This window comes from Micropterus dolomieu, linkage group LG05 (assembly GCF_021292245.1).
Source record: "Micropterus dolomieu isolate WLL.071019.BEF.003 ecotype Adirondacks linkage group LG05, ASM2129224v1, whole genome shotgun sequence".
NCBI lineage: Eukaryota > Metazoa > Chordata > Actinopteri > Centrarchiformes > Centrarchidae > Micropterus > Micropterus dolomieu.
This window is the reverse complement of record NC_060154.1, coordinates 10,901,713-10,929,505: the sequence shown is the minus strand read 5'-3', so window position 1 is coordinate 10,929,505 and position 27,793 is coordinate 10,901,713. Positions and strand designations below refer to the sequence as shown.

The 27,793-nt window shown below is 38.5% G+C and overlaps 2 protein-coding genes and 1 long non-coding RNA gene across 10 annotated transcripts in view; 2 read left to right on the top strand and 1 right to left on the bottom strand.

Moving 5' to 3' along the window:
• dazap1 (DAZ associated protein 1) overlaps window positions 1-18,956 on the top strand; it is a 21,404-nt gene extending 2,448 nt beyond the window's left edge. Inside the window, exons 3-13 of one of the 8 annotated variants that reach the window (XM_046049414.1) lie at window positions 1,262-1,428; window positions 1,951-2,016; window positions 3,272-3,376; window positions 3,609-3,657; window positions 8,205-8,287; window positions 11,489-11,636; window positions 11,858-11,890; window positions 12,453-12,623; window positions 13,475-13,639; window positions 16,149-16,241; window positions 18,069-18,956. In XM_046049414.1, the coding sequence (XP_045905370.1) occupies window positions 1,262-1,428; window positions 1,951-2,016; window positions 3,272-3,376; window positions 3,609-3,657; window positions 8,205-8,287; window positions 11,489-11,636; window positions 11,858-11,890; window positions 12,453-12,623; window positions 13,475-13,639; window positions 16,149-16,241; window positions 18,069-18,241 (1,253 nt within the window). In that variant the 3' untranslated portion in view covers window positions 18,242-18,956. The other 7 variants (XM_046049415.1, XM_046049413.1, XM_046049418.1 and 4 more) reach the window with 7 other exon arrangements.
• LOC123970971 lies at window positions 17,492-19,399 on the bottom strand. The gene is made up of 3 exons (XR_006825104.1): window positions 19,266-19,399; window positions 17,957-18,263; window positions 17,492-17,574 (listed from the first exon to the last, which is right to left on the bottom strand). It is a non-coding gene; the product is annotated as an uncharacterized LOC123970971 (long non-coding RNA).
• LOC123970970 (dipeptidyl peptidase 9-like) lies at window positions 19,071-27,793 on the top strand. Its single transcript, XM_046049421.1, has 10 exons — window positions 19,071-19,644; window positions 21,996-22,086; window positions 22,787-23,031; window positions 24,724-24,836; window positions 25,305-25,478; window positions 26,190-26,358; window positions 26,458-26,568; window positions 26,748-26,876; window positions 27,532-27,593; window positions 27,692-27,793. Exons 2-10 carry the CDS (start codon window positions 22,031-22,033, stop codon window positions 27,791-27,793), a joined length of 1,161 nt encoding a protein of 386 aa, XP_045905377.1. The 5' UTR covers window positions 19,071-19,644; window positions 21,996-22,030.

Genomic DNA, 27,793 nt, shown 5'->3' with positions numbered 1-27,793 from the left:
TAAGCATGCTATTTTGATATAAAGTATTGAAAGCGTTGTTTTGTAATCACTACAATAACTTCAGCATTGTATTGACACCTGTCAAACTTCGATTAGTATGTAGCCTTTATGTCACACTGTTCAAGTAACGATTTAATTTCTGGTGATATCAAGTGTTGTATGGTAATACTGATATGATGATATGGACTGGACAGTGTGTCCCCACTCATAGAAAATAATATTTATATAATTTTGAATCACGATATTGATATTATATGAATATCATTGTATATGTAGACAAAGTAATAGAAATGTGAAATACATTTTTAGAATCTCTAGTTTACAGTGTAAAGGACAAATCCGCCCTTCATGCAAAATCTTCCAGACAGTGTTGGTTGAGTCTACTTGTGATCTCTGTTCCTCTTCATTAATCCACCGTTCCTGTGTTTGGAATATTTCATTGTAATTTTTGATACCTTCCCCCTTTATAACATTGCATAATTACAGATGATCAGGTCTGCATTGGTGGTAGTCTACATTATACAGTTGGGCGCGCGTATACATTGTTTTCTCATTCAGACCAGCCCAGCGATGGTCTGGCTCATCTTAAGCCCTTTACTGGCTCATGCTTGGTTGGCCATTGTGTAACTTTGCACAAGGGCGTGCGTTGTGTTAACAGTACTGTTAACATTAAGATCCGAGCGGCAGTGCTGTGTAACTCTGAGCCGGTTTCCCTGGCGATGCCTTAGGGCTTCCCAGCAATGAGAAAAGCAATTACAATGTCCCTCTCCAATGTGAGTCAAACTGTTCAAACTTGCACGCCTTGCTTCTGTGGGCATGTGCGGGCGTTACAGGATGTACATTTTGGTGCTATGTAACATGACAGTGGGGCAATGCTTTGTTAGCCCTTTAGGAGCGCTAATAAATGACTAACATGTTTTTATGTTTGTATAAAAAAAATTGGTACAATTCCCAATATTCCTCCATAAAGACAAAATCAAGGTCACTGAATGACTTGTGGTGTTCACTGTGTAATTTTATGGAGTGGTGCTTGTGTTTTTATTCCACACCTGTTTTGGTCCCAGTTTAGTGCAGGTTGAAGTGCTGAGGATATTTTTTTAGCATCATTTATCATAATGAAAGCATGAGTTCTATAAATCATGACTACACTTCTTTGTGTTCAGGAGGCAAACTGGACTGAGTTATACCTTCAAATTATATTGCCACATTTGCATTATTGCTGTACTGTTCTGTGCTGTCATTTCTTTCTTTCTTTTTTCAGAGACACTGAGAAACTACTTCTCACAGTATGGGGAAGTAGTAGATTGTGTCATCATGAAGGACAAAACTACAAATCAGTCGCGAGGCTTCGGCTTTGTCAAATTCAAAGACCCCAATTGTGTACGGACAGTGCTGGAGACAAAGCCGCATAATCTTGATGGAAGAAATGTGAGTATTTTAACTCAAAGGAGGAGGTAGTCAAATCAACTCGAGTAATCTGCCAGCGCTTTGTGTGAGCAATGTGGAAAAACCTCAAACCATATTTCATCATTCAAAGTAGTTAGAAGTTCAATTCAAGGAGAAGTACAGTTTTACTTTGGTTTTACCTGCCTGCAGACATTAGTACAGATAATCCAGGCTTGAAAATTTGTTTGCCCAACAAGACTTACCTGTTTAAAGTCAGATTAGCAAAAATGTTGGTTAAACCAGGATTTTTCTTGATGGCTGACAAGAACCATGCTGATCTGTCTTTCCCCTTTGCATTAATTCTTCCGTACCCCATAATTGACATATTGCCTCGTTTGTTCTGTTGACGGAGTTGGAGAAGGGCATAAAATTTTATTGGCCACATATTCAAAATAATGTGACTGTTACACTGTTGTGTGAGTCGAGGCAACATACTGTAATGGATTCTGTGAAGAACATTTGAAGGTGCCTTGTGTCAAACGTTTTCTCTCTTTCTGCTGTCAGATTGACCCAAAGCCATGCACTCCCAGAGGAATGCAACCTGAAAAGTCTCGAACCAAGGAAGGCTGGGTAAGAGGAATCTGATTTCTACTGGGGAGGCTAGGTTAGTTTTTTCTGCTGGAATAAGACTCTTCATCCCCTCCTCCTGAGGTGGGACTCTAGTTTCTTATCATGGGCCATGAGGAGACAGCTTCATTTATAAAAACACTCTGACTTTGACCTAAATCTCTTTTTTTTTTTTTTTCCTTCTACAGAAAGAGTGATATATATATTTTTTTTATGTTCACAGTGTACAACCTTTATACGTTTGAGAATGCTATACATTAGTTTTGTGGTTTGATAAATCACAGAAGCATTAACTATTGTATGACTTGTATTGATCTCTGTTTGTGAACAAGGGAAAGAAACAATATCATTAGATATCTGGTACAGCTTAGACTAGCCTGAGATTGACACATAATAAGGTCACATTTTCCCTGATTTTATTTATTTAAAAGGGACAGTGCATATTAATGGACATCTTAGCTTGCAGCAAACAAAGCCCATGAAGAGGTCATAGGCCTGTATCACCATGCTAAATGTAGGAATTATAATAACTTTTTAATTTTTGTATAACCTTTTTGGAATGTAGAAGTTTTTTTTAGCAGAAATATGTTGTTCTTATAACTGTCCTCCCTCGTTGAATAAAACTGAGAAAACACGGGTAGCTTTAGAGACAAGTAGGCTGGTGTGGTACAGAAAATTGCTTTCAGCAGTGGTTTTTATGAAAGGCAGAAATCTCTGCACCAACTTGGGTAATTTGTGGGTCGATCAACAATGATATCAACCCACTGCAGAACTATACAGTCATTTTGTCCCTTTGGGCAGCGAATATTAGAGTTATAGTGCATTTTATATCAATAAAACAAGTCACATTATTTGGCTGCAAGTGTAGATTGTAAGTCAGGAGCTTTTATAAATGAGGCCCTTTGCCTTTCATTGGCTTCAAGTCATGTAGCTGCTACTGAATGTTTTACTAACAAAGCAGAAGATGTAATTGTTAAAAATCATTATTGTAAGCAGCCTCTAGCCTTTACAGCGTGAGTGCAGTGCACAGCAGTGGTGAAATGCTTAGTGGTTGTGAGTAAGTGGAGGGAGCCGTGCTCTCTGATCTGTGGAGACTAGTGTTTGCATTGACATGACATGTTAAGAATTATACCCCAGGGCAAGAGGAGAACCTAATTTCTTCTGCACTGTCTGAATAGATGATGGCTAACTGGCCCCTTCCCAGACTGATCCTTTAACAGACATTGAAATCCATACACTCCCTGTTTTCTTTCAGAAGGGCAGCAAAGCCGATAGCAATAAATCAAAGAAGATATTTGTAGGTGGAATCCCCCATAACTGCGGAGAGCCTGAACTCAGGGACTATTTCAATAGATTCGGAGTGGTGAGTATTGCCATGTGCATAATGCAAGTCAGTTCAAATCGTCATTAAGACTGCTTAAATGGATGTGACATTGAACAGGGTCAACACTACAGTATTAAAAAAATAAATTTAATGGGATGGGATAGGACAATTAATTATTTGTCCAAATTGAGGCAGAATATTTAATTGGACTAAGAATGGACCCTGTCTGGTTTTCTAAATGGAGCCACTGTTTCCCTTTGTCCCATTCAAGGTCACAGAGGTGGTAATGATCTATGATGCGGAGAAGCAGAGGCCCCGAGGTAAAAGCTGATCCCGTTTTTTTTCTCCCCTCTCCATACCTTACCATCTTAAATCTCATGACAAACTATTCCGGCCCAAAGAGAAAAAGCCCATTCAGCCCCAGATATTCAATTCAGTTTAAACACTGTCACCCATAACAGGTACAGGACATACAATAAAACTCAAGAGCATGTTAAATAAAACCTCATACCAAGTCACCAGAGCGAACATCAAATGGAAAGCAATTTAATTCAATTAAATTTAATTTATATAGCACCAAATCACAACAACAGTTATCTCAGAGCGCTTTTCATAAAAGAGTAGGTCTGGACCGTACTCTGTGATGTTATTTACAGAAGTAAACTGCTCTCCTGTCAAATACATTAAATTCTTTAACAGGCATTAAGGCAGCACCTTCAGTTTATGTAATGGTTATAGATTTGTTATATGTAATTTGTCCACATAATATAATATGTCCCCTTTAAAACCACATCTCAGCCTTTGTCACATGCTCAAATCTAACATGAGGAAATCGTAGGCTCTGATTTGGACTGATGCAGTGTCCTTTATGACCTTGTGATACCACACAGGCATGTCCACAGACACGTTGATTCTCCATTAAATATAATGTGTTCATTAGGCACTTTCAGGCAGAGCAAGGACACCTTAAAAGCTTTTAGTCCAGAGTACTGGTGAAAACAGACCGGTTTCGACTTCAGAGTCTTCATAAGGGCGGAAATAGTAAAAATGCTCATCCTCAAAAGCACCTTAAGGTTGCCTGGATTTATTATTTATTTAATTTTGTTACCGGGATTATCATTACTACATTAGCATTTATTATCCCAGTTAATGTTGCACAGAGGGCCCTCGTAAATATTTGGAAAACTCTGAGGAACATTTGCCTGTGTCAAACAGCTCAGTGAAATGTGTATAAAGAATTTCTAGGTCCAGAAGCATCTGATGAGTTAAAGGAGTGGTTCACGTTTTTCAAGTCTGTCTTAAAACAGTAGTTTCTGCTCGGTGTAATTATTCCTCGTGTTCATATTGCCCTTTCAGTGATCCCTTCCTAACATGTTTCCAGTGTAAAAGAGAGGAGACAAGATACAAAGTCCTCACTTTATTTGAAGCCAATACGAGGCTTCAGTAGCCTGAGTAAAAGTCAAATCAAATGGGTGTCATCCAAAGTAGAGGTCTTTTTAGACTGTAACTAAGTCATCTCTTATACTGGAACCACATTTAGAAAAGGATCTTGTAATGACCGATATGAACAGGAGACAGGACACAGTTTCAGTGTTTCTGTTGTTTCAAGACAGACTTGAACTGACGGTTGAACCCAACCTTTAAAGGACAAATCCGCCCTTAAAAAAATTGTGGCGTAAGCTGGTGATAAACTAAATGTTTTAGCTCCTTTCTGCTGTTTGTTTTGTTCCCACTACTTTGGATAACTAGACATATGTAAACAAGATGTTGCACCACATTCAAATAGTTACTTATTTCAATTATTGATTCGTCTTTTCTTTTCCCTTATTCAATTACATTTTTGATCTCAAAAATGTTAGAAAAAAATGTCTGTCACAATTCTCTCAAACCTCTAACTTGCTTGTTTTGTCCATCTTCATTGAATATTTTTCCATGTTTGCTTAAAAAATTTGTTTAATTTATCCATAAGCAGAATTAGATGGACTAATTGATCAATCTTTAAAATGAAGTTTGACAAAAATGTATTTTAAGCTAAACCATCAAAGATAAAATGAAGAAAAGATGTCAGTTAGTCGTCAAAGTAGCCACAATAAATGCAGTACAGCTACTAGAGATATATATATATATATATATGCAACTGGCATATTGAGCACAGTTTGAGAATCCAAGGGTGAGTTTGTCCTTCGAAGAGGCTGTTTCAGCCTGAACGCTGAAGGTGAATTTTACATTGTTATCACTAGAACAATGGAATCGCTATTTCAAAATTCTCTCTAACCCATTTCCTGACTTTAGAAAAAATAGACCTTAAAATTTCAAGAGTTTGTCCAGTTAATCATAAATGTATCATGAGTTTATGACATGTGCCGGCACTTTTAGCATGGATGGCCTCGCTGGGAATCAGACCCCACGCCACCAGCAGTGTTTGTGTCAGACTCTGCCCTCTGAGTTACAGTCACAGCTGTTTCATCTGCATTTGTCCTACATAGCAGTGATGCAGCGGCCACTGACCCACAACATGTACTACTGCTCTCCCTTCAAAGCACCAATTCATTCTCTATTGGGAGAAACCCAGAATAGTTTGTCATTGGAATTTAACATGATGTATTGCACCAGTAACCACCATTACATAATCTTTAATAGTGTAAACAGTTTCTTTTACTAATACCATTAGTCTTTCAACATTGGAATAAGTTTTCTTTACCTCGATTTAGACGTAACTGATACATGTATCTTAAATGGCATAGTATGTGTTTTCCCATAATGTAGAAAGTTAAGTATTTTTGTAAGTAAGCCCTTTCTATTTTTCTTTCTTCTGTCCCCCTTCTCCTTGTGAATGGTTTGAATGTGATTAACGGTGTCTCTTAAGATTTGTCTTTTCTCCTTTAGGTTACTGTGCATTGACTGGTAGCACAGAGGTACAGGCCAAATGTAAAAGCAACCCAAATTTTTTACTTGGTCAAAATGGGATGTATACAGAGTAGCATCAAAGTTTCTCTGTAATTAGAGAGAAGGAGTTTGTTTTGGTTTTGCTTCCAGGTTATTTGAGCGATAGTTTAGCAGCAGTCAGAAGTTTTCATTCATAAATCAATGTGTAGTTGATTGAAAATAGCATCCTCTAAGGGGTGGTTATTTTTTAAATGTAAGATGGGTGCTAAACAATATAATGGTTTCAGACCAATATCTTAAAATAGACCTGCTACACAATCCCACCACTTTAAATCAAATGCTTGGTTAGTATCTTCAATACTATAATCAGAACATTATTATAGAGATATTAAATGAATAGGGCTGTGATTAATAATCATTTTCATTATTGATTAAGCTACCAATTATTCCCAAGATTAATAGATTAATTGTTTGGAGAAATAAATGTCAGCAAATAGTGACAAAAAAGCTTTTTATAATTTCCCAGAGGCCATGGTGATGTCAGGTTTTGTGTGACCAACGGTCCAAAATCCAAAGATATTCTGTTTACTGTCTAAAAAAAAAAGTTAGAAAAGAAGAAGGGGGGGGGGGGAATATAAATATATATATATATATTTTTTTTTTTCAAGAAGCATAAACCAGTGAATCATTGTAATTCTTGCATAAAAAATTACTTAAATAAGTATTCAATTATCAAAATTTTTGTCTTTGAATTTTCTGTTGATTTGACTAATCGATCATCAGCGTTGTTACACTACAAATAATAATATCAAATTATTTCCCAGCCCTACATCTATTAGTCTGAGTGAAAGTCAGTCCACAGTAAGTTTTATTTTCATATTTTTGACATGCAACACATCGGTCATTGATATCTGATTTCAGTAACAAGTCTTTAAAATTTAAACTATAACCAAGACATGTCAAACTCTTTAATGTGTCAACTTGGATTTAAATTTAGATTAAGGACGGGTCATTGACAGATGTTATTAATAGCAATAGATCATGAGGCTTGGGAATGCTGGGCATGGTACTGAGGTCTCTGAAATCTCAGTTGTCTCGTAGGACTTTTAATTGGATTCAGGTTAGGTCCCCAAGTAGAGTTGTGCACACAACCCAATTCTGCCATGGCTGAAAGTTAATCAAATTGAAAGTAGATCACTGTAGTGCGCTGCGGCCTGCTGACGCTCTGAAAAGTTATGTTCCAGATGAAATAGTTTAGTGAGCAGCTGGTGGCCAAAATGTTGGACCTGTCTTGTTGATGAACTTTGTATATCCCCCATGAAAATGCTTGATCAAAATCAGCAACTCGCCACTTTGAGGAAATCAGTTATGGCCTATATCTTTGTGTTACCGTTGTGAACAATATTTTAATTGTCCATTTTAGGCTTATCCTGGCTGACTCAAAAGTAAAACACTGAATTTGGGAAAGCTTGGAGAAAGCTTTAGGCATTCTACAGTTTGTGTTTCTCCATATTTTTGTGATGCATTAACAATGGCTGCTGCGAGTGTGTGCTCCACAGCAATATACCAAGGGACAGATCAAGGTGGGGTTTGGATGAAACGGCATGAAGTAACAAAATATAGTATTGGTTGATTGGCATTTATCAATGTTAGAGGGTGGAAGATGGACTTAATTGACCTTTTTTTATGTGACATTTCACATTAAATCAAATGCTATGCTCATCAGCCTTCATGTAGTTAAGCAGGCCTGTGTCGTTATCTTCACAAATTATTTCACTGCACAGTAAAGAGAAAAGTTTCCTTCAATCCCCCAGGCTTTAGTCTTGGATTTGTGTTGTTCTGCAAGTCTGCAACATCATCCGAACCCCAGGAGCCTCTTGCTCAGTCTTGACGGATCCTCACTCTGCTGAAGCCCAATACTGTTCATCTTGTGTTGTCACAACCCCCCTGCTACCTTGATTCACTCTTGGTCGTTGGCTAGGTTTTGGATTTATTACTTTCGAGGCCGAACAATCAGTGGACCAGGCTGTCAACATGCATTTTCACGACATCATGGGCAAAAAAGTGTGTAGTTGTAGTTTTATTTTTCCCTTAAGATCAAACAGAGGCTTGGGCGACAGAGTGAGAATTATACTGTAATGCTATTTTATCAGTTAGAGCTCATTTTCCAGTAGCTTCACATTAAGGACCGCAGCATCATGCAGCACAAAGTTAGCCGTTAACATCTTAAAATTATATTTATTCATTTAATAAACACATGCGCAAATGCTGTTATAATAAAGTTTCTATTGTCGCCCAAGGCTTTGTTTAAACTGACCACTCCTTTAGGATGTTTTAAGTGCATTAGATTGTATTAAAGTTACATGAATTTGTCTGGTTTTTGATATAAAAAAAAAAACAAAACGATAAAGTTGAGCCTTCAAAGATCAAAGAAATTCTCTGAATATATATCACCTAAAGGATTGGTCCAAACTGTTCTGTTTCTTTTGTTTTTCTGATATTTTGTTGGCAGGTCACTTACACGTCTACATAATTTCTTCTTTTTTTTTTTCTTTCCTTTTTTGAAAATTTAAAGAAAAAGCTCAACTCAGTGACCTCAGTTGAAGAATCTCCATACTGTGTCTTTCAGTTCTCTAAATAACAAATGGCAGTTCTCGCTGCTGCTTAGGATGAGACATGCGTCGCACAGTAATATTTGTATGTCACTTTTTAGCGTTTGTTTTAACTTAGTGTGCACCAGATGGATGGGGTTTACTGCACAAAGACAATTCAGATAGTGTCAGGTAAGCTGTCCATCCGGGTAAAAACAATAAATTCACAGCGATGTTACATATTCGAGCACACCTCCTAACCTTCTGGCATTCCTTCTGTTGTTTGATTGCATGTGGCAAACACCACCCACCTGGCACCTCAGCTGAGCAAAACAAAACAAAATAAAAAATGTTAGTACTGTAGTAAAATAAAGTACCACTTGGTATATGTCTAGCTGGGATTGCTCTTTACACTTGGGTTTTAAATGTACTTTTAAAGCTCTTAATTTATTAACAACCCCCCTTTTCCTGAATCGACATTTTGTAATTAGCAGCTTTTAAACCACTGTACAGAGATACCAGAAGAGAGAGCCTCCTTTCTGCCCTCCATGCCGACAGTAATGATTTGTGGGCGAAAGAAAATGACCACAGTCAAACACAGTGCAGTTATATCCACTGTCATGTCATATCATCACATGTATCTTGTTTCTGTCTTTGATCTTTACATGGCTCATGCGTAAATGTGGGCTTTGGAGGTCAGTCTGTGATACTTGACACTCTGAAGACCGTCGCGTATATTTTCCCATTTACAGTATTTAAGGTTTAAAACTCGTATTGACAACCTTAAAGCAGCATCCATTTTTTGCTAGTGAGAGCAGCACTTCAGTGTATTTTCTTCTTGGGATTCTGTCTTGTTGAAGACTGAGTAGGTGGAACACTCTTTTGTTAAGTCATGGGGATTTTTTAAAGTATTTTTGGTGCCTTAAGTGCTTTTATTAGAGAGTGGACAATAGAGAGATGACAGGAAATAAGGGGAAAGAGAGCTGGGGAATGGCATGCGACATAGGTCTCTGGCTGGAGTTGAACCTGGGATGTTTATTGTAAACAGACTATAAAAGAAAAACTGTTATTTTCTGCCAATTAATTTTTTTCCCCCAGAAGAGAGTTGCCAGATAGTGTTTTTTTTTTTTTTTTTTTTTTTACAAAACAACCTATGTAAAAGCTTAATGTGGATTTTTATTATGTTCATCAATAATATTGACAAGACTTTTTTTTTTTTGAAATGTCACAGATTATTCCATTAAAAACATGATCTGAATCTCATTTCCTTGGATAAATGATTCTGCCCAACCTGTATACTCTCTAGCTAGACCCTCCCCCCTTGACATTGCCCTGGTTTCCAGCATGAATCAAGGCTCAACTTAATCCATTGTTCTTGACTTGACATTACCTTACGCAGGGACTTGAGGGAGGTTGGGAGATATGAGTTACAAAATTAGAAATTGGAGCACATCAAACTGTGGAACAAATCCCAGTTCTGCTGTTGGGGACTGTGCAGAAGTCATGGTATCCATCACTCGTAGCTGTGATGCCCACGGGAGAAAATGCTCAGGTAGCTGCCGGCGGCAGCGGGGCCGCTGCCGGAAACATGTGCATGTAATTAGGTCGACAGAGAAGGAAGAGGGGAGGCTGGGGAAGGTGGCAACACCTTAAAGCTGGGAGGAATTTGCGATTCGTTTTCCTCCTGCAAGGTGACCCCAATAACTCAACCCCTCAGTCTATTTCTGGTTGGCTCCCCCTTAGTCTCAGCCTGTTTCTTTGCTCTGGTTAACTGCTGGTATCTTTGCCTAGTTACAGGAAGCAAAGTTCTGTTATTGGGGCAGTAAATTTATATTTGACCCAAGGCATTAAACTGTAACAGCGATGGATGATGACTATACATAAAAGTCAAATTTAAGTTTCTGAGTGTTAACAATGCAGTAATTCCCAAACAAGTGTTGTTTATTATTAAAATATATGTATTATCAAAAAGAAACTTGAAGTTACCTTTCTGATTTCTGAGGTTTTGGTTGTGTAAAGAAGCAGCAATTTGACATATTGGGGTCAAAGTGTATTAATCACTTGTACTCAATTAAAAAAACATTTTTTCTCACCTTTGACACAGTATGAAGATTCAGTTTTAGATTGACTGAAAAGACTTGTTTATTTGTACTATCTGCATGTTTAACTTGTATATTCTGTTAGAACTGAGATACAAATTTTTCTCTACATCCATTTCCCCCCCTAAAACTTATTCCAAATAAAATAAAAATGAGATTCTTTATAAGCGTTAGCTGGAGAAAGGTAAGTCATGACCTTCCCTTAGATGTCTTTATCATATATAGGGCAATTCATTTGAGGATTTATAGTAATAAATCTGTGTTTCTCAGGTACACCTTAAGAGCCTGTGATCTGAAGATGATGCATTTAAAAAATGTGTATCTCTGCAAATTATTTTTGGCCACTGTGAAATTCCCGCTTGATAATTAGTACCTGAGACACATAGCTGTACATCTCTCCTGGCTACACTGTAATATTAATTAACAACAACCCCTCATTCTAATAAACAAAGATTTCAAACTGGCCCTAAATGTTGAGATTAAATAATAAGTGGTAGGACAGGTCTGTCTAGGTGAGGGACTTCATGGACCTTATACTGGTGTTGCCAAATGTGCCCTCCTTGTCCTTTGTCCAGGTGGAAGTAAAGAAGGCCGAACCTCGTGACAGCAAAGCTCCTGGCCAGCTTGGCCCAGGCCAGTGGGCACCCAGGGGCATCTTGAGTGCAGCTAATGGTTGGACAACACAGCCTGCCCAGGGCTGGCAGCAGGCTTATGGGCCACAGGGTGAGTGGGAACAAGTCCCAGAGCAGAGCGAATGAGGCTCACTGCTCAGAGGAAAACCCAGTAGTAACTGTTTAAATGTGTTAAACCCTCTGTTTTAACATTAACCGTGTCCATCTATTCACTGCTTACACTGACAGTTTCAATGTTAAACTGAATTCTGTGAATCAGGCAACGGTATTGTCATCAGTCTAAAGTTGGATTATTTTTTTCTCTTCCTGAAGGAGTGTGGGTGTCGACTACTGGCCAACCCATAGGTAGGTGTTTGATCTCTTCTTGACAACACACAGAATGTAATATCCTGCCTTTTCTTAACATGTTAGCAAATTAGTTATTTTCTGTATGTTGCGTAGCTTGAAATCCATCAAATTGCAGATAGATTTTGTCTTTGCCATGTGATCATGTGCTTGTCCTGAAGAGCTTGTGTCATAGAAATGAGCTTGCACTCTTGTGTGGCCAATAGGCTGATGACAGTTAACAGCACGTGTTATCACTGATTCATAATGGCTGAGGCTGCTGATAATTTGCTGCTTGAGACAGATGGCAGCCTTGAATAGATTCCAGCCTCCCCCTGCTATTGGTCAGGCTCGGTTTCATATCACCACCTCCGGGTCAACCTGCAACACTCACTGCAGTGTCGTCCCTGTGCTCACACAGAAGATACTTCAGTTTCATTCAGCTTCAGATTGTGTTTTGCAAAACCATTTATTTACCAACTGTATATTTGTTATTCAGATGTTTTAACAAGAGTATGACAAACTAAAAATGTTGTTATTGCCTTTGTACTTCTATTTATATAAAAACGTTTCTATAAAATAGATCTGTTCTGTGTTGGAGTAGGCGGGTATGGACCTCCGTTACCGGCAGGTCGTGGAACCCCCACACAGCCTCCGTCACCTTTCAACGCATTCCTGGTCACGACCCCGGCGGGTGGCTTTGCTGCACCTCAGGGCTACCCTCAGCAGGGCTACAGCACAGCACCTCAGTTTGGTCAGTAATACTGATACACTCGCTCATTACAACCCTTTGTAGTGATGTCAAAACAACACCAAAGTGCTTACAGGTAATATAGCATATATAATGGTAACAGAATTAGGTGGAGATAAGGAGTTTCTAAAAACCGATATTGATTTCTGACTAAGGTCATAGATAATCAGCTGTGTCTAAATTCTGTTTTCACATTTTTATCTCTACAAGTTTCCTTCTTCAGCGAGCAAACGCCTCACAAACTACAATTAGATCATCAACTTTTCTATAAATTATAATGGGTGTATATTATATATTATACCTTTTAAGTGAATCTATATCAGACTTTCCAGGCAGCTTTGCTGTTGTCAGGGAGGAACCTCCACCTTATCAGAGATGGACAGTGTGACTCGCACATATTCAGCATTTTTTGAAATGTTGCTTGTTATTACCTTCCACCAGTTAAACCTGTTAGCAGAAGTACCAAGCTAAAACCAGGGAGAAGGAAGCCCAAAATGGTCCGTTTATAAGTGTGTTGGCAGAATTTGATCTGGCAGCTGATATTTGCAAAAGACTTGTGTTCTTACAGCCTAAAATGAGAAGAGATTTATTGGAGAAAAATTAATACCTTGGCAAGTACGTTGTAGTGTTTTTTGTATGATGGTACGGTGTGGTCAACTAGATTTTGTGACTGAAGACTGAACTTGTGGAAGAGATTTTGTGTTTTACTCAGGGACACAAACACTGAGGTTTGACCAGGGTCATCTGGTCTGAGACCTCTGTACTCATACATAATGTTCCATCTGTGATAAAGCAACACTAGGAAATGATCATTAGGTGAAAGTCACAGAAATGATCTTATTACTGTCCAACAGGTTACAGTTTCGGCACACCCCAAGCAGACCAGTATGCTCCACAGGTTCCTCCTCCTCCCAACACTCCAGGAACAGCAACACTAGGCTTTGCTCCCGCCACCACACCAACTCAGGACTTAAGCAAAGCTCCCACTGGGCAGCCTGACTTCCCCTATAGCCAGTATGGTAAGAAAAGCATTGTGCATTAAGCAGCTTGCTGCCCTTTTCTCTCCCATTTAATTTGTGTTCACCCCTCGGGCCTCCCCCCATCTCCCTGGATATTTTATTGGATGCAACTACAGCTCATTTAAGTGCGAATCTACAGCCTTTAGACAAGCAGGAACTTGCTCTTGGTACCATTTAGCTTGAACAGCTACACATGCATACATGCTTCTTGCATACATGAACCCCTCTGGCTCTGCCGTGAAGATGCTGCTGAAGTTTCACCATATCCAGGAGTCTTCAGCAGTAATATCTGTCAAGTTTTGCAGCTGGGCCGTTGGATTGGTAAAACGATTGGTAGGTCTCGGTAGGTTTGAATTAGATCATCCTGCCTTGCAATGTTTATTTTTGTTGTTTTTGTTTTGCATTTTAATTTTATTTTTATGTTCAAGGGAGTGCAACCTTCTCCTGACCGACTGTACTAGACATTTGACTTGATTCAAATATTCCTACTTTTTAATTACTCCCTCCTACACATCCTCCTCTTCCTCCCTGTTGATGACTGTGCTGGCTTCTTTTCCTGGTCTTGGCACAAATTGCCATAGAAGAGCACCAGCATGACAATATTAATACCCATGAAACCTTATTTCTGGAATCAAGCATGTCCAACCTGCCAAGCTACCTATCAAAAATTGTTCAACATGTCCATCAATTTATCACTCTGGAGCTTTGCATGCTTGTCTGCAAAATGTGAACTTTGCACTTCTGCCTGTAGATACATGCAGATATTAGTTAGTCCTAGCGAGTAGTGTTTTGACTAATGTGTCTGTAGGATTTACTTAGTGTCTTTATGGTCTTTTAGCTAGACTGTTACTCTAGTCTAACGTTGAACATGGGTTCAGCCAGATTTGAGCGTGTAGGGACTTGAAAATAAGATATTTAATCAAGCCCCTCCAGGGTCAGATTAAGAAAATTATGTGCCTTATTAATTTCTGGGATTTAAAACATTTAGGGGATAGCTTCGCCGGTGACATGCTGGAGATTTTCAGCTCTGAACTAAAATCAAGAACCGCGATACTGTGGAAACTAACCAGAAGCTGTGGAAAAGGAACAAGCTCAGCCTTCATTCACAAAATTCACCCATTAAGTCACATAAGCACACAGTCTGTTAAGAGTCAGATGTTCATTCAGAGGCTACATTTAGTTTTTTGGCTGGCTGGTATTTTTCTTCTGACTTGGCTTACAGCTGCTTTACACTGGATCTACATTTAAAGTAGTCATGTGAATGCTGTCAGTCATGACAGGTGCGCATCTTGTTCAGTGTTTCCTGCTTGTGCTTATCTTCCATCCAGCTTTTTGCATTTAGTGTCTGCTGTCTGTTCAGGCACTTAGACCAGTAATCAAAATCTGCAGTAGCAACAGAATCTTGCAACGTTTTTGTGAAATGAGCAGAAAATCAGAAACACTGAAGGATAAGGTGTATGTGACTATAGCAGGGACTGGATATGATATTTTCACCTGTGTAGGACTGGTAAATGGTTGAGGTCAGACAAATAAAGTGAGTTTGATTTTAGTTAAGGTTAAGTTTGGCTTATGTAGTGTTCGTCTGGTTAAAGGAAAGCTCAAACCAGTGGTTTTGCATGTTTTAACTCAATATGTAATTCAATGCCAATCATTTTCTAACGCATACCATATATTTTTAATGATTCCCACCTTCCAGGAAGGCACTGGCTTTACTTTTACGACAGTAAACTAAAACTTGAAACTCATTTGCATTCAACAAATTTGAGAATTAACTACCAAAGAGCAACTTATTTTAATGCAAGAAACTTCACATTGTCCTTTTGAGTTCTGCCTTTGTTTGTTTTATGGATTAGATCTTTGTTTTTCAACAATATAGTTCATAGGAGTTCTTTTTGGCAATTTTGGGATGTTGAGCTTTCTCTTAGCAGTGGTTTTGATGCCATGCTAATCAGAACTCAAAGTTTTGAATGTGGTCGTTGCTTCAAGTTTCAAGTTGATTGCCACATCTTGTTGAAATGAACTGAAGCCAGTAGTGGCTTGGAAGATAGGTGATCAATCTAGAAACGTGTGGCAGTCTCTGGACAATGTTTGGCAACAACGTGACATATATACAAAGTCTTATTGTATGGAGTACGACATGCAAAACCACTGGCACGGTTGTTGTAGTTCCTGTTTCTAGTTGCCTCCTTCTAATAATATATTCTTGGTAGGAAAACATTTCTCACGTTATTTGCATCTTAGCATATCATGCACATTTCACAAAATTTCATGAGACCAGGCTGGCATGATAAAACGTCAGGCGTGCTAACAGATAGCTCACACACTCAAACTCAATTTTGTTTTGACTTCCAGATGAAGCTGAGCAGTGATGCCTCTCCAAGCATAGTGCAGATGCAGTAAATGAGTATACATGTACAGCTCTGTTAACTCAGTAAGGGGGGAACAATATAAAGTAGTCGGCCAGCAGTATCTGGGTTCAGTCAACCTGGTCTCCTCGTCTCCCTGATAGGCTTGGGTAACTACCCTCAGGACCCCTCTGCCTACGGACCAACGCGTCCTTCTCACAGTTATGGTCAGGATGAGCAGGGAGGATATAGTGCAGGTAGGTGCCAGCATCGTCTTCTCCAACCACAAAAGTAGCATTTGTTCAGTACTGTAGTGTTTTATAGAGCTGCAACCTGGTTCTTTTCTGCTTTCCTTTTGCTCTGTTTTGTATTTTGCATGTACATTTTGCATGTAAATACAAATTACTGCGTGTACTCTAGTATAGTAAAACACAGCCAGCAACTCTGTCATCTGAGTGGATTTGAAAAAAATCTACATTGAAGTTTGGCATTCAGAGCTCTAAGCACATCATCCCCCTCAGCGGCTGTAGCTTTACTATACCAAGACCAACCATGTACTCCTTTTTTGTCCAGTCTCTCTGTCTGCATTGCTTTGCTGATTATAAAAGGATGATCTAATTGTCAGAAAATGTGTTCATGGTTCAGTTATCAGCCTATGTACCCTATGCATCAGCAGTCCATTCACCTGTTGTTTTTTCCACATGTACTGTTTCCACATTATAGTAAAAGGAGTGAGAAAGGAAAGAACATTTAAAGGACATGATGCCACTAAATTTCCAGTTTCTCTCAGATTCTTCTGTCGGGCGGTCCTGTTGGTGCCGCTCCCTGTTCTTCAGATTTCTTTTTTTTTCTTCCGTTCATGGAGCACTTTAAGCATCCCAAAAGAAATGTGCTGTATTTTCTAACTTTCCCCCCTTTTTTTCTTTCTTTCTGTCTTTCTATCTCTTGTCTGTCCATTCCAGTTATTTATAAAGCTCCCCACTCTAGTATGTATTGGTGACTTATAGAAATCAGTGCTAACTGGAAGTTACTAGGGCAGGAAAATAACCAGTCACTAGCAAGATGCTGGAAAGATTTGGCTGCAAGTGGTTTTCATGTTCTACCAAAAACCTCTTTATTTCAAGGTTAAAGGCCATTTGGCCTGGACAGTGGCTACTTGATTTTGGGTTGCACTAGCCATTTTTTTCAGGCAGATTAGTTTCCTTCCCTGGGTGTCACTTTGGTTCCCATGTCTGTTTGCAGGGAGGTGGTGCCATCCAGTGTCTGAATAGAAGAACATCTATTCTATCATCAAGGGAATCTAGAGATTGTTTTCCTCAATGAAGCCCATTTTAAATGATTAAATGTAAACAATTAAATCCACCTGAAATTGTCATTTTTGTCTCTATACATTTTAACATTGTTACACAATAACTTTCAACACTAAAGGGCACATTGAAGGAATATAGTATTTGAATCTAGAGGAAAAATCCACCATGAAACCTTTTAAACTATTGTTCAGAGTGCACATTTTATTTCTTGGTCCATTTTAGTTGTTTGGTGGTGGTGTTCATTTTTTACAGCACTTTCTCCCAAACACATCTCAGATCCCTAAGACAAACAAACAATAATTAGAAATAAATCTTTGATTTTTTTTTTTAGATTTAGTCAAGATGTAATTACAGAAAATGGTATAAAAAACTGCAGATAAGCCTATTAAATGTATCTAATCTAGCAGTTATCAGGTAAAATATTAATGGGTATTAAAGGCTGGTGATAAAGTAGATCCTGCGACAAAATTGGTAAAATTTGAACAAGAAGGCAGCGTGATTATGAGAATCATTTTGATGTGACGTACCAACACTTAACAACAGCTGCAGTAGAGTTTCACAGCACTATTGTTGTTCACCAAAAATTTTAATATTTAACTAAACATAACAATTGCACTGCATAATATCAGGGTAAGGGGGTGGATTTTTCCTTAACATTTTACTTTTAAAGCAGTTAAAGCTTCTCCCTAAGATCTTCTGGTGAACCTGACATTAATATCCTTGTCTCTCTGTGGCCCCTGTCCTTTCTGTTATCCCCTCTGTCGTCCTCCTCAGGGTACGGGCAGGACCTGACAGCCTTTGGCCACAGCTTCGCAGACCCCAACCAGCCGACGGCCACGTACGGGGCTCCGACGGCACAACCCGCCGCCGCCCCCCAGCCTGCCGCCACTGCGTTTGGCAGAGGGCAGAATCACAACGTACAGGGCTTCCACCCTTATCGACGCTGACCACCACCTTGGGGCAACGCCGCTGTGTAAAGTACAAAAACAAACAAAAAAAGAAGTCAGGGAAATGTGTGTTCTCGCTAAAAAGCAAAACTGGAGTTCTGGATTGTTCTGTGGGAATGTTGAATGCACACAGTTTGTGTAACAGAAACCTTTGTGAAAGCAGGGATTCCAGTAAATTCAAAAGGGTGTAAAGAAACCCAGGTTTTTTTTTGTATTTTATTTTTTTTGCATAACTTAAGGAACCTTCAGCAGAAAGAAGCTTTTATCCCCCACCCCCCCACCCCATGTTTTATAGTAGAAATGAACTACTTTGCAATAATTTTGATTGTCTGGACAAACACTAGCACAGAGACTATATGTAAAGAGACTTGCATATAAATATGTATATTTATGGTGGACACAAATGAAAACAGGGTCTCAAGTTTCCTCAGCTTTAAATTCTAGGGAAAAATGTTTTTATTTTTCATTTGGTGAATTTTGTTTACTTTCTGAGCCTTTAAAGTTTGTTTAAAATGGAGATTATGAATATATATATATTATACACAAACTGTGCAATTTTTTAAAAAGAGAATTTTGTACTATAAATGTACACCTTGCTTGTTTTTTTATTTAAAGATGTAGACTTCCCTCAGGTGGCTCTTTTGGGTGCATTTTTTGCACTTACGCAAAAAGAAAAAAAGGACAAATTATTACAAAAATAAATGTTTTAAGGATACAGTGGTTGTCCTGGATGTTTGTATTTGGTTGTGGATGTATTTGATTCTGGTGGAAGACCTGCAAAATCGAGCTGAAACTTATTAGTCGTTTGATCCATTAGTAGATTCTAAGAAAACGGTTGATTCATCGTTTCAGTCATGTTTCAAGCTAAAATGTTTTTATATTTCATAGATTAGACGATTGATTTATAGAGGAAATAATCGTCAGATAATGAAAATAATCATTAGTTGCAACCTCGAAGCAAAGAGAGAAGTAATTTGTACCTTTTCTGATATCAAACTAAGGTTTAAACAAACTTAAATCTCACCAGTATTCAGATGGTTTTACGAACTGAGATTTTTGCATATTGTCAATCAATAAGGTTTTGATATTTCTACAGAATAGCAGGAGGGTTATTTCTGCTTTAAACCAAAACTGTGACAAAAGCAAGTTGAAGGAAATACAAACTGTTAACGCAAGTAAATTCATAGATTTGACTGATCGTTTCCGGGTGAAAGGCTGTAATCTGGAGACGTTTGATTTCACAAGCTAGTTCCGCCTTGTTAGCATATTAGCATTAAGCTACCCTCTCTCTGGAAAGTAGTTGACTTGTGTAATTTATTCAGACCCTGACCGTTGTTTTCAACACGGACGTTTCTCGACAAAAGACGAAGCGCTTTTGAGAGTTTCAGAGAAGAAAGTGTAAGGTAATAAATAGTTTGAGTGTTCAATGTTTTTACTACTTTCTATCTGTGAGTGCTAGGTTAGCTAACGAGTCTCGCCAGTTCCTGCTTAATGGGCGGATAAGTAAGTTAGCTAGTATACAGTTGGATTTTATACAGTAGGGTTTTATTATTTATTATATAGTTAGGGTTTGATGGGCAGGACATACTTAGGCAGATGTTGTCTGTGTAATGAGACGCTGTCGGTCAGTTTTTGGACATTTCGCCTCTAACGTTATAGTTCATGTGTCAAAAAGGAAACAATTTGTTGTCTGTATTAGTGCTAGGCAATAAAACTAATGATAATTATCGCAATTTAATTTTCTTCAATAACGATATCATAAATATTCAATAAATGTTTGACTTAAATCATTTCAGTTACGAGAGAATTAGCCCTTAAATTTCCTATTAAGACATTGATTTAGTTGAGGAAAAGGGTTTAACATTTTGTTTTTCACTCAAGCATAACCTTAGTTGATTTGATCATAATTTCTTTGAATGTTCTACCCAATATTCGTTAAGTGATCCACTGTTTGGAATCAAAAGTTAGTAATGTTTGTAATAAATAATAGTTTTAAACCACAAATAACCATTTGTTTTCTTCAACAGCAAAATTCAGCCTTTAGACTTGGAAAAATGATTTGGCATTTATCATGATAGTGCAATTGATATAGAATGATATGACATTTTGTTATCGTGATAACTTATTTGGTCATATCTCCCAGCCCTAGTCTGTCACAATTTATTTATTTATTTATTTTTTACATGTCTACAAAACAAACGGTATGTACAAACTAAGATGATGCTGTCAGATTTGTATAAAGAATAATGTCTGAAATACCAGGGCTGAGGTATTGTCAGCTTCATATTTATGCAGGTTGTCAAAATTGATGAGTTCATGACAAAATATCCAACAGTAAGGGTTTGTCAATAGAAGTCACATACAAACACACACACATTGGTTACATAGAGTAAACAATTATAAAACCATAGACTGTATAAAAACAACAAAACTCAAACCAGTAGTGTAAAAATGTTTGTCATGAGTTAGGTAACACAGCTGAAAACAGAAAGTAGACCTATAAAACACTACATTTGTTGGATATCTAGTTTAAGGAAGTATTTTTTGCTTTCAGTTTAAACACACTGTGTTTGCTATTTTGCTGTGAAAAAGTCTTAACAGTAGTGTAAACAAGACAAAATTCAAAATTTCCCTCAATAAGTGCTGGAGAATAACTAGTGCACTATCTCACTTGTTATTCTCAAATTATATTTTATGTATTGAATCATTATTTAGTCTTTGAAATGTCAAAATTGAAAACATGAGTCAATTTGTAAAAGGCTACATTTATTTCGAGCCTTTCATACAGCATTTTAACACAAACCACTTACAAGACTATATATATATATATATTAGAGAAAGCGAATGAGACTACAGTGAAGTGCGATAAAATAACAAAACATAATGCCACAAAAATTAAAATAGTAACCATAATATCAGAATAGACAGACTAAGGACTAGTGTTTTATTGCAGTTACAATGGAGAAATATATAAATTTATATTTAGAAAAAATCTGCAACAAACATCTGTTGACATTCAATAAAAGAATTTAAATTCAAGGTCTCCACTTAACCCCATCTCATGGCCTTTATCAGTGGATGGAGATGGCTCAGTTGTCATGTGACCTGGCGCTTCAGTCACATGTGGTCGTATATGGGGGAGAATGAACTTAAAAAAAAAAAAAAAAACTTTCACAAAGAACACATGAATCGATGTTCAGGGAGCTACTGTAGTGTTTTCTGGAAATTAACTTTTGTAGAATTTGTTCTGCCTTTAGGCCCCAGGCAGCAGACCAGCCTACAGTAAAATGTGGAGTAACAGTGCAACATTTGACAGAGTTATAACACAGACGCTGAAGTGTCAGCATCATGCAGCTGAGTCACACTCAGCGAGACTCCATATCAGGAACACACAGCTGGAAGTTTGGCGGTGGTTGGCTGCAGAATGGGGCCGTCACCTCAGTAACAGTTTAGCTGTTTGTAGCATGTGAGCTTAGCTTAGGGCAGAGTCTAGGTTTTCACAGATGTGTTCAAATTGTCTGTGCAGATTCTCAGTCATCCGGGTCAGGGTTATCCAAGGAGGGTTAAATCAAGGGCAACTGGACTTTGTTGAAGATATTCAAATATGTTTAGCCTCTCACCCAAGAGGCTTCTTCAGTTCTGAAGATGGATCTGTTTAATTTATTTGATTGTCAGTTGCACCAGGTGCTGCCATGTAAACGGTGTGGAAAATCAAACCTCTTCAGTTCTCAAGTGTCTACCTGGCTTCCAACAGGGTGTCAGGTCTGGTCCAGGGTTGTTGAACGGTTAATGCACAGAGTAAAGAGGCTGAAAATTGAAGCTAAAGCAGAAGACGGCCGGGAAAGGTATGGGACTTTCTCCTCACAGCAGTCTGAACAATATTTATTTGGTTATAATTTACAAAACAAAAAACTTTAATCAAAGCATTGTTTTCCCATATTCTGTTTGTTAGTCACATGACATTTTAATAGTGCTGGGAAAATGTATTAGTGAAATTAGGTAGTTTGTATGCTGATTAAGGTCTGAGACTTGAAGTATCAGTATCACAAAACCTTCTTTGATTAAGATTTGAAAAAAAAATTTTCACTGTAGTTCTAATGTTTACCTGTTCGATTTGTTTATTGTTATCTTATTTTATATTGTTTTATTGTTGAGTATTGTGTGTATTATATGTGATTTCATTCTCTGTGCTTTTAGTGGCTTGTGCGGAATTGCTTTATATAGATTTTTTTTCCATGTAAAGCCGATGTATGAGGCTGTACATTGGCTCAGCGTTGCTTTGAACTAAATGCTAAAGTTAGCTCACTAACATGCTGATGAGTAGCAGGTAATTGATACCATATTCTACATCTTAGTTTAGCATGTTTGCATGCTAACATACACTGCGTGGTTATAAGACTAATAGTCAGTCAGATTTTGAACATCTGATTTAGTAGATAAATGTAACTGTCCTCATTTAAAGATGTATCCATATTGTATTTGGCAGTTTGCTAGTGATTCACTGTAGACGTATCTGAGCTGATCAGTCTGAGTGTCTGTCTGCAGCATCAAAGAGGAACAGGCAGGCATGACGGGGGTTGACGAGCTCTCGGACAGCACAGAGGTGGTGGAGATGGAGGACGTGAATGCCACCCATTTCCAGGTGGAGAAGCATACATGGGATGGCCTGCGGAAGATCATCCACAACAGCCGCAAGAACACAGGCGTGGTTATCAACAAGGCACCACATGACTTCCAGTTCATCCAAAAGGATGAGACCAGCCCTCACTCCCACCGCATCTATTATCTTGGTGAGCTCGGGGACCTGAAAGCTGTTGAACAATGTATTCATTATCAGTCACGGTCTTAAATTAAAAGTGCCTAATAAATTTAATTTATACAGTAAATGGGGAAAAAAAGAATAAACCCAGCTCAGAAAAGGTGCATTTAGTGGGCACTGACTAGTTGGTCTGCAGATTAAGTTGCCTCCTTTCATTCACTTTGAGAGGTAGCATGCTTCTGTAAATAATCTGTGGATACAGCTGGTGAGTCAGTTACCAGCCTGGCAGTGTAGTCAGTGTGTTCTTTGCTGCCATGTCAGAAGCAGCTTTTGACATGGCAGTGTGTGACATCATTTCCAGAGATGTGTCAAGTGTGTGTAATGTGCACTACATAGTCCATAAGACCTGTACCCATGGTTTACTATACAGTCTATACTATATAACAGTCATGCAAGGACAGCAACAAATGTTGATCGCCATAAAGGTGGGGTATGCAACTCTAAACCAATACACATGATTTTGTCAGATTTTCAGGGGTGGTGATAGAGCAGTGGATAAGACACATGCCTTTGGTGTGAGACTCCCCACTGTGACCCATCCACCAATGTGTCCCTGAGCAAGACCCTTAACCCCTAGTTGCTCCAGAGGCGTGCGACCTCTGATATAAATATCAAATGTAAGTCGCTTTGGTTAAATTTGTCAGCTAAATGTAATGTAAATGTAAATTCATAGGATATCTCCTCATAGTCTGCTCTGGGTATTCTGAAAAGAAATCCTGGTGTTTGTACATAAGCTTGGTTCTGTAAATTGGAATAGGTTCAGACCGAGCCACGCAACACTATTCCAGCCAGGATTTCGGGTAACGTTAAATGACTAGCCCACGGACATTCGCCTTACTGTCTAGTTCACCAACATAATCTGTTGCTGTGATGTTTGCTTTAGTAGCAGGAGAGTTGTGAGTATTGCTGTCTGGAACTGGTGTGCTGGCTCTGGGAAACCATCTCCTACCAGGGAAATACCTGGGAAATCATATACCCTACCTTTAAATGCTGCTTTAACTTTTAGACCTTGAAGCAACTGCTGCATGGCACTGTAGCTGGTAGCTTTTTACAACATTAATGTGATGCTGTGTAACTTTTGAAAAACAAGTAACACAATCTTTGATTTAGTAATGAAAAGTGTTATTCATAATCAATAAAACCCCCACTAGTGTGTTGGTTAATCTTAGAAAGTATTAGAAAACTGTATTAGTATTGTTGTTAACTGATGTTACTTAATCAGTTCATTTACTTTATGACTATTTACCTACTTTATTTTTTTGACTATGTTTAACCATTTACCATCATCCCCTAATTGCCACTTGTGGACACACTGTTTAGCGAAAGTTACAAAGTCTTGCTTTAAAAGGCTTTGTCCACTTCAGCACTTTTAAAATGGCTATTTACTGGAGTGTTTGTGTCACTCCTCTGGACTGTAAGGTTAGAATACTGTAGTATTTTGTAGCAGAAAATGTTAAAGCTTTCTAAAATGTGCGTTAAGCCTTTTTAGTTTCAGAATAAAAAAGCAAAAGCTTTTTTCTATTTGCCATTTTGCTTTCAACCGTCATACAGGGAGAGCAGGAAGCAAAACCAGTTTTTCTACGCACTGTAATGGAAGACAGACCAGGATACAAAGCAGGCTGAGCTTATGGGCTAACTTGATCTGTGTTTTGTGTTATTGCAGGAATGCCTTACGCCAGCAGGGAGAATGCATTACTCTACTCAGACATTCCCAAGAAGGTCCGCAAAGATGCTCTCTTGGTTTTGTCATGGAAACCGCTGCTGGGTCATTTTAAGGTGAGGAGGATTTTTAGTCTTCTTGTTCCACTCTCTTGACATTTTAATGTGATTGATCCTATCTGCACCTATTTAAAAAAAAAAGTATTTAAGTGTTTAAAGGATAATTGTAAGCCACTTCTTTTGAAAATGCTGTCTTTCCTCGTGTTGCTGTTGTAAATTTCCTCTTAAATATAAAATATTCACCACTTAAGCCACAGGAAAATATTATAAGAGACCATGGGATTGATGTTAATTTCTATCCAACTGTTAGACTGTGCTGTATTGATCTCATAAACAGAATTAGTGCCTGCTGAAGAAGATAAGTGGGTTTATTTACTGGTAAATGGCGATTTATCTTTAATTTAGTATGGTAACATTTTCTTACCATTTGTTTGTTTTCCATGCCCTGAACAAACTCTCTTTGACATTGACCTCGCTCGGCCAGCATTGTCACGTTGTGTGTCCTCCTGTCGCCCCTGCCTTCAGGCCAGCCCTCACCACGGGGGCTTCTCGCGGGAGGAGGAGCTGCTGCGAGAGAGGAAGCGTTTGGGGGTGTCTGGCATTACCTCCTATGATTACCACCGACCCAGTGGCCTCTTCCTGTTCCAGGCCAACAGCAGTCTGTACTACTGCCGTGATGGTGGAAACAACAGCTTCATTGTGAGTTAAAGGACGGTTAAGAAAGACTTTAATTGTCACATAGCACAGGATGACTTTTAACATCTGCAGGGGTTGATAAGGTCGCTGAACAGGACATTACCTACTTGGCAAGAGAGTTTTGGTGTGGATTAAATTCAGGTTTGGTCTGAATGCTGTATAAGTCACTTCTGGTTCTCTTTTGAGTTCTCCAGTGAGACTGAATAGTTATTTAAACTTTAAAAAGTGGCTGTACTGTGTATCCTTAACTTATCTTCAGGCTCCCATGACCCAGCAGAGGATAAGCAGGTATACAATAGAGGCATGCTATATTGCAATATTAGCTTAGCACAGATAAAATCCATATTGGCATACTTTTCTGCTTATAAGTAACAAGTAGTTACACTACAGACATGCGATAGAGGTGATTTAGAAATGGCATTTCATCTTTACACCAGAGAGCACTCTCAAGTTTAATGTTTAACTTCAAAATTTCTCAGATATATCTTTCTAGATTGATTGATTAATCATTTCTTTCCATAAAATGACAGAAAATAGTGAAAAATAGCCACTCTTCTGATGTCTGTTCAGAAAAATCAATATAGGCCTCAAATTCACTTTTAATCAGAAATTGATTGAAATCATGATGTTTATATGTTTAGTCATTGTTAATGACAAAAAACTACAGCAGCTGTGACCTCAGATGTTTTCTTTCATCTCTGTGTGTTTGTGCAGACTTCTCCTATGGAGCCTGTCGAGATTAAGAGCCAGAGTTCAGGGACACGCATGGACCCCAAGATTTGTCCCGGGGACCCCAACTTTATTGGCTTCATCAACAACAACGACATTTGGGTGACCAGCATTGAGACGGGTGAAGAGAGGAGGCTCACCTTCTGCCATAAAGGTTGGGATTGAGATGATCATGTGTTCCTGGAGAGACAGTCCTCCCTGGAGTTTTTTTCCCCACAGTATTTTTATTTTTCACTGCTTTATTTTATTTTAGGTGTTGATAACCCAAAAGAGGACCCCAAATCTGCCGGTATAGCCACGTTTGTCACACAGGAAGAGTTCGACCGCTTCACCGGTTACTGGTGGTCACCAGCTGCTTGTGACGGTGAGTGAGACTCAGAGCAAGGAGGACAATCCTCATAATCATAATATAAGTAGTTTTCAAATGAAGATTTATTATTAGATACATAAATAACAAGAATTTATTCATGAGTTTATCTGTGTAGTTTTACTTGCCTGCTTGCAGTGTTCTCCTGTAAGTAAACTGGTCTCCCTCTGGTGTAGAATCAGATGGTAGTAGGACTCTGCAGATTCTGTACGAGGAGGTGGACGAGTCCGAGGTTGAGATCATTCATGTTCCATCTCCAGCTTTGGAGGAGCGTAAGACGGATGTCTACAGATACCCACGCGCAGGTAAATGGACACGCATGGACACACTAAAAAAGCTTTTGATTTACACAATAAAATATGTGATGTGTTCCTGGTTTTGCATGATAAAAAACACTTTGCTTCAGGTTTACTTAAAAGATGCATTAGTGTCTGCATCGCTCTGCAATTACACTGCCAAAACTCTAGTTTTGCGGTGGGGTTTCTATGTTCCACTGTGTTGAGTTTCTTCTTCTTTGTTGGTGTGAGCTACTATTAACAATGGCGACTGAAATAGAGCTGATTGATGTTGAACAGCAGTTACTTTTAATTTTAATTACTAAAAGGCAGAAACGAGAGAAGGCGTGCGAGGAGATAGGTATGTACAGTCCTCAAACCGGCTGAGGGAGAAGAAGGATAGCCAGTAATCTATAGGAGGAATTTCGATGCTAACAAGCTGACCAATCACAGTTCTTGCTGTCTGCGTCACCACGTGTAGTTGCATTTTTGGGATGGTGCGCATCAGGCTACGCAGTAGATTCAACATACAAGTATAAATTGGCCTTAAAATGGGACCCATTTATAAGAAAACTGCCCCAGAGCACCACTAGCGAACTGCTGTTTCTCACATTGCTTATCTAGACTTCTGTTTTCATGAGTGTTTTATATTTTGGTGTTAAATTCAGTTTATTTTGTTTTTCAGGCAGCAAGAATCCCGATATTACTCTCAAAATAGCAGAAATCAGGACAGACAATCTTGGCAAAGTGAGTGCTTGTTCAGTGCTACAAAACTTAAATGTTTACCAGTAAGTTCTTCAGAGAAATGTTCAAAGTTCAGCTTGGTGTTTGTGTTTGTCCCTCAGATTATCAGCACTCAGGAAAAGGTGTTGCCATTTCCTTTCACCAGCCTGTTCCCTGGTGCTGAATATATCACCAGAGCCGGATGGACGAAAGACGGCAGATAG